The sequence below is a fragment of the Coregonus lavaretus genome (assembly GCF_964263955.1).
Source record: "Coregonus lavaretus genome assembly, chromosome: 28".
Classification (NCBI taxonomy): Eukaryota; Metazoa; Chordata; class Actinopteri; order Salmoniformes; family Salmonidae; genus Coregonus; species Coregonus lavaretus.
This window is the reverse complement of record NC_140015.1, coordinates 4,802,946-4,809,946: the sequence shown is the minus strand read 5'-3', so window position 1 is coordinate 4,809,946 and position 7,001 is coordinate 4,802,946. Positions and strand designations below refer to the sequence as shown.

The 7,001-nt window shown below is 41.3% G+C and overlaps 1 protein-coding gene across 2 annotated transcripts; it reads right to left on the bottom strand.

Annotated features, from left to right (window-relative positions):
• Positions 1-3,449: 3,449 nt before the first annotated feature.
• On the bottom strand, positions 3,450-6,611 carry chchd5 (coiled-coil-helix-coiled-coil-helix domain containing 5). Of its 2 annotated transcripts, none has more exons than XM_084145786.1 (4): positions 6,503-6,611; positions 4,915-5,055; positions 4,193-4,344; positions 3,450-3,801 (listed from the first exon to the last, which is right to left on the bottom strand). In XM_084145786.1, coding segments are annotated over exons 1-4 (321 nt in total). In that variant the 5' UTR covers positions 6,505-6,611; the 3' UTR covers positions 3,450-3,775. The 2 variants fall into 2 exon arrangements, with proteins under 2 accessions (XP_084001912.1, XP_084001911.1); XM_084145785.1 differs by having other exon boundaries at positions 3,450-3,804; positions 6,503-6,591.
• Positions 6,612-7,001: the final 390 nt, after the last annotated feature.

Sequence of the window (7,001 nt, the reverse complement as noted above, 5' to 3'; positions counted from 1 at the left end):
TTAAGATGCAAGTATGGGTATTCGGACATGGCCACACTCTTTTGCTTGATCCCAACATCCTACCTGTAGCAGACAGATGTGAAATCCTATGACAACATACTTTATCTGATACTCTCTCATTGTTTCCTATAAGGGGGGGAGTCACTATTCCATTGGTCCATTGCTCCAGGCAAGCTTAAATCAAGGGCAGCTAAAGTATTTAAAAGAAAACAAATACTATTTGATCCCAGGTCTGTCAGGTCCGTGTGTTTGTGAATCACAACTTATTAGGTTGCTAATGAATGGGAAGTGTTTCATTCATTAGCTCATGTTCTGACCTGCTTGTTGTGTCCACATGGATAGGGAGTCTTCTTGGCATCAGGGTTTAGGAGCAGAGTGAAGACATGCATACCAGAGAGGTTACAGCAGACTAGGAGCAGAGCTGCCTCCAGAACATGATTCAACCCCAAAACCATTGTAGTGGAGATGGGCACTGTTTCAAATCATGGATTGGGTCAATTCAGTTTTCAATTCAGTCAAATCTGAAAGTGAATGGAAGTTAAGCCTAAATTAATGACTGGAATAAAGGTACTGGTGGATTTGGAGGAACATTGGAGAGATAGATTTCATAGAGGTTGAGATGAGTTGGAGGATACAGAGTGAGTGGCAAGTTAGATTTGTATGTGAATGAGTGAAATATGTGGGTTAGGTAACATAGGTCTGGAGTTTGCCCTCAGGTTAGTGTGTTGGTTAGAATTTTTAGCAACGTTATACAGGAAATGATTTACAAATCACTCTAACCCCTGATTAGTTCACATTAGTCAACATAGAGAAAGAAGATATTTAGACTGTAGTTACAATCAGAGTCATATAGAGTAGGCTAACAGGGTCCTATAGAGCAGTGTTTCTCAATCTTGGTCCTGGGGTTCCCAGAGTGGTGCACATTGAAAAGAAGAAAGAAACAATGTTATGCCTGGTCTGCTTACCTTTCTGCATGGTTTGGAGGACACCTCGAAGGAGGCCTTGAAAGCTCTGCGCTGCTGTGTGGTCAAGATGGTGCGTTGTCAGGTGTGAAGTGCTAAGGCAAAAACAAAAATGCGCACCTCTTTGGGTCCCCAGGACCAGGATTGAGAAACCCCACTATGGAGTAGGCTAACAGGGTCATTCAGATAACCTTATCACGGAAACAGGGTTGTGTAAAGGAAAGTGTAACGCTTTCATGTAGCTCTGGTCCAGGGTTTTATGTGGGGCTTGCTTAGGAATGCTCAGCATCAGCAAGCCACATGTAACACCCTGGACCAGAGCTAGCTTTCGTGCAACTATTTATTTGATACTGTGAAGTATTCACTAATAAAGGTGCAGGAGTTTGTCCTGGGATGGAAAAACTCTAGGCCCTAACTAAAAGGTAGAAGTTGAATACTAATTGGTGTGTAACACTTAGGCCCAGGAGTCTTTCCTGGTCAGGTCACGTGGTCAGGAAAACTACTGGCCCTAGCAACGATAAACAAGTATGTGTTCCAATGTCAAATAATTGTGTTAATATTGTTGTTACAATGAATACTACAGTACTACTATAGGTATAATCACTGTAATTATTTACTTGATCGAAAACACACCTTACAATAGACGTTGTTCAATATTTTGTACACTTATGGTTAAGTATTTATGTTGTAGCATGAGCTGTGTGTGCCACACTTTCAAAATGTAAATAGTTATTACTATGAACATAGCACTGATGACAGTATTTTCCTATAGCTTATACCCACACTGGGACCATCTTGTGGAGTCCACTTCCTATATGATTTCTCATAATTGACTGATATATTTTTTACAGTATAGTATTTACGTGGATATAATTTATTGTGTGATACATTTCTCTGGAAGGTATGAGAAATTCTTATTTTTAGATTCTGTCTGAAAGAAACGGTTAAAAGATTTTGTTCTGTGGGCTCTTCCAGTGTATGTGCTTTGAGTGTAATGTTGTCATTTCTTCAATATAACCTGTCAATTCCGAGTCAGACTAAATATGCCTACATTATTATTCTGAGTATATGTGTGATGCTGATGATGCAAGGCTTCTCCTTCTACACTGAGTGTACAAAACATTATGAACACCTGCTCTTTCCATGAGACTGACCAGGTGAATCCAGATGAAAGCTATTATCCCTTATTGATGTCACTTGTTACATCCACTTAAATCAGTGTAGATGAAGGGGAGGAGACAGGTTAAATAAGGATTTTTAAGCCTTGAGACAATTGAGACATGGATTGTGTATGTGTGCCATGCAGAGGGTGAATGGGCAAGACAAAATATTTAAGTCCCTTTGAACGGGTATGGTAGTAGGTGCAATGCGCACCAGTTTGTGTCAAGAACTGCAACGCTGCTGGGTTTTTCATGCTCAAGTTTCTCGTGTGTATCAACAATGGTCCACCACCCAAAGGACATCCAGCCAACTTTACACAACTGTGGGAAGCATTGGAGTCAACATGAGCCAGCATCTCTGTGGAACGCTTTCGACACCTTGTAGAGTCCATGCCCCGACTAATTGAGGCTGTGCAACTCAATATTAGGAAGGTGTTCTTAATGTTTTGTATGATAGGGAGCTATAACGTAATTGTAGAAAAGAGCCTCTGCAAGTTGTTTTTTTCAAAGTTTTGACCTTGTTGAAGACTGACATTTCTAAGGAAAAATCTCTCCACTTGATTGCGTCTCCCTCAGCCTTTAATAAGTGAAGCAGAAAAGGGGGCCTGTTCTGGTTAGTAGTCAAAGGGCACATAACTCAACATCCTCCCTCGTCTGTCTCTCTGTGGTCACACAGATTCTTTCTCTGTTTTCCTCCATCCTTCCTTCATATTCTAATTCTCCAGCCTCCTTCCATCCTTCCTGCACTCCCTCCTTTCCCTCAGCAAGTGAGTAGCCAAGGAGAGAGGTGTGGGAGAGTTATAATACATTCCACGGTTTAATATTGTACCATGACTCACTCCAACGTGAATAAAAGGAGAGTGGGAGGGAGAGAGGGGCACCCTTGAGTAGCACCATAACATCAGAGTATGTATCCAAACTGGATGAGCAATAGGACTGAAATATAAGAGTTTAATGATAAACTTCACCCAAAATAACATCTACAAGAGACAACTACGCCGCAAACGAGGGATACTTCGATAACACGCAGTTGAGAAAATATATGCTGCGGAGTGAGGTTACAAAGCTAACTCCGTTACACACATTCATTCTCAATATAGCGTTCATAAATATTGCTGCTTTGTTGGAGAGGAAAATAAAACAATTTATGCTGCTACCCGAGGTTCCAACAGTGATGGAAATATGTATTACACACAGTAAAACCTGCTGCACAGCCAGTCGCACAGTGATTCTTTTCACATATAGGAAATGACACCTTTGATTCCCATTGTTCCAGTGTATTTCATAGAGCTGTAGCATCAATGAGTTATGAAAGAACTTCAAGAAATAACATATTTACATTTTAATCCAGAGCGATTTACAGTTAGTGAGTGCATACATGTATTTTATATATAATTTTTTGTTTTAAAAAACCCATCTTGATTCTTGACAGTCTCAGTCCCAGTAACTTGTAAATGTCTAGTATTCCGAGTTCTCTTGACAAATCCTAAAGTAGCCATGGACAAGAGTCCACTTTATCCATGTACAAAGTCAGGATGTTATCAAAATGCCATGGGCATTGATTTATCCATGATTGATAGAGCAGTCCGGCGTCAGTATTGCAGGAAGGAGATATCTTCTCTGAGAGGGATGGATTATGGTCACTTCTGGGTCCTAACAGGGATGAGGAACCGGGTTCACTGCTGAAAGAGGAGATATATTCACTTAAACTACAACACTAAGTATTCAAAAAGGTCATCTCTCGAAAACAGATTACGTAAACATAAATTACGCAAGATTTTAGTCCTGGGTTAACTGAGATTGTCAAAAAGGAAAAACAAATACAGTATGGTGTACGGACGCTGGACAGGTATGAATACTAAGGACAGAAAGACCCAGTTTATACCACGTAATAAGATATTTATTTAATGTTTACTTTTGGGGGTACTTGAAGACCGAATATGAAAGAAACTGATGTAAAGCACTCTCTCAAGGCCAAGGGGCACCAGTCAAAAGTTAGTATAACCACAAAAAAAAGTGAGGGCTGTGGTGAACGAGCTGAAGACTGATCTACAATCAGTGAACACTCACCCACTCCGGAAAGGTCCACTGTCTCGGCACAGCCGAGGAAGCGTGCTACGTGTGCTGAACAGGAGGTAGGTGAGTTCTGGTTCTCTAGTAAGCAGCGTTCAAACTCTGTGAATTCTTTGGAACAGTCTGTCCGGATCTTCTGGATCACAGGGCTGCAGAAACATTGATCAATAAGATCTTGAAGAAAACTTAAACACAATCCTACACCTCACAACATCACTGGTTTGACTTCTTGCATCGGAATTATTTTCACATCAATAGTTCTTTACAGTAACCCAACCTAGACCCTCAAAGTACAAGCAGCAGCACAGTGGAAGGAATAGGGCCTAGAAGGAGAAAACCTGTGCAAAGCCTGTGGTCTAGCGTTAATGCTCCCGACTAGTCACATATACTGTTCCCCACTGGAGACCGGGGTTCATTCCCCACCTCCACCCTTCCTACTGTTCTCCTACTTGCCTGTCTCCCCTGTTTCCAACTGTCAAAATAGGAAGAAACCTAGAGAGGAACCAGACTCCAAGAGAGGTCCACTCTGCTCTGTACCGAGTTTACATATGACCATCAAGGCCAGTCAGTTATAGTCTGGGTACTACCAGTCTGTTGCTGCTTTCATTCAACTCATTATCATGCAAAACAATGACACGGAGTACAAGGAGTGAAACGTTAGCTAAATAGGTTATGGATTTCACAACTGATATTGTCAGGGACAATGGTTTATTCCTTACTGTGAAGAGGTACACTGTGCCACCTCCATCTTCAGGTCTTGACAGTGCCGTTGCCATGTAGACGGGTGGGAGGCCACACACTGCCCATAGCTCTCCATCTCCTTATGGCAATACTTGGTGGTGATATCCATGGCAACCTGCCTGGAGGATGACACAGACATGCAGAACAGTTTCTGAGATATGCATAGACAATTACAGTGAAGTCCAATCATGGACTGTGTCCTCTTCTGTGACAATGACAATAGTTGAAGGAATGAATTTCAGAAAAACAAACTGCCCACTAAGCATTTACGGACGGCAAAGTATCTTTTTTTCTTTATTTTTATGGTGCGGTCTGGACCGGCCTTGATTTCAACGTCCACAGACGTTCCGGCCCGGCCTATATTTGGCAATTTCATGAACCAAATCTGAACCAATTATAGACATCTGTTTCAGAAGTTTGGACAGCACAGTACAGTACAGTAAAGAAAAGTAGCGTACAGTACAGTAAATAATAGAGTACTGTATTGTACCCTACTTTACTCTAATGTACTGAACAAAACTGTACTGTATTCTACTGAATTAAACTACTGTACCGTACAGTTCTGTACTGTAGGGGTTTTAAAATTTTCCTTGCACAGGCAAACCGGCGACCCAGGGAACCCCATCATGTTTCCCCCCCCAAAAAATATTCAGGGTCTTACAGTCAGTGCATTCAACTAAGGTAGATAAACAACAACAACATATCATAGTCATAGCAACAACAAAAAAATCTATAACAGTTACTGAGAATGTTATTGTAGCTGAAGTGGTCTGTTGGTTTATTCCTTAGTTTTGACTACTTTGAACATCTTTGCTACCTGTTTTAAAGCTTTTGAAAAAGCTAACATACATTTACATTGACATTTTAGTCATTTAGCAGACGCTCTTATCCAGAGCGACCTACAGTTAGTGAGTGCATACATTATTTTTTTTATTTTTTTCATACTGGCCCCCCGTGGGAATCGAACCCACAACCCTGGCGTTGCAAACGCCATGCTCTACCAACTGAGCTACATCCCTGCCGGCCATTCCCTCCCCTACCCTGGACGACGCTGGGCCAATTGTGCGCCGCCCCATGGGTCTCCCGGTCGCGGCCGGCTACGACAGAGCCAGGATTCGAACCATAACTACATGTGACAAGATGGGAGCAATAATAAATATTCAGTTGCAGTCTTCAATTGGATCCGCTTTCCTAACCTGCTATGAAAAGTCAGCTCTGACGTTAATTTGACAAAGGCTGGATGGATCCCTTCTAGCCATGACCATGCAGAATATCATTTTCTTCGGTTAATTTTGCTTGTTCATTTTTATGTAGACATTTTTTGGAAGTACATACCAGCCGTAACGGGAGTAAATTAAGATTTGCTCATCGAAACTCCATATTTGGTGATCAACGAACGTATTTTGACATTATAACGCTTGAATTGGAGTTTGAATAGAGGTCTCTAACGCACAGATACTGGTTGAGTCACAACTGTATCTTATTGGTGTAAATGAGTACAGTTTAGAACGTAGATTATTTACTAAAATAGATAGCTATGAAATGCATAACGTTGAAGACACTTACATGCTTGCGGTGGAAGTAATTTGAAGGCTTGTTTAGAATGAAAGTAAAGAGAGAATCAAGGTTATAAAACGCATTTTCACAGCCGTACACAGAATATCTACTGCACACACCCTCCTCTATCTCGATTGGTCAAAATACGTTGCATACTGCCATTGTTCTATACCATTGGTCCTGGGTTGTTGTCAATCACAGATTTTGATATTTCCTGCTCGTGTCCAAAAGCGTTTATTTCTTAAAGGAGAAACAACCGATTGCCCTGTGATATTTTAACCTTGATTTTGTCAACCCCTGCTTTGAAAATGCTCCTTTTAAGATGCACTTGATTTAGGATATTTGATGTCAAACAAATGTGCTCAAATCGGTATCTCTCTCGGCAGGAAGTAACCACACGACAGCAAAAAAGAACATTACGTGTCCTTACGTGGTTGCGTACGCGGAAGCAGCTGTGTGAGAACGAGCCGATTCAGAAAACTGGACCTGAAACCGGACTAAAACAACT

What these genes read in the sequence shown, in the direction of transcription:
- chchd5 (XM_084145785.1), bottom strand. An exon ending in GCACAGTGTACCTCTTCACA is followed by an intron (nt 4,345 to 4,914) that starts GTAAGGAATAAA and finishes ATGTTTCTGCAG; the next exon opens with CCCTGTGATCCAGAAGATCC. An exon ending in AGTGGACCTTTCCGGAGTGG is followed by an intron (nt 3,805 to 4,192) that starts GTGAGTGTTCAC and finishes CTCCTCTTTCAG; the next exon opens with CAGTGAACCCGGTTCCTCAT.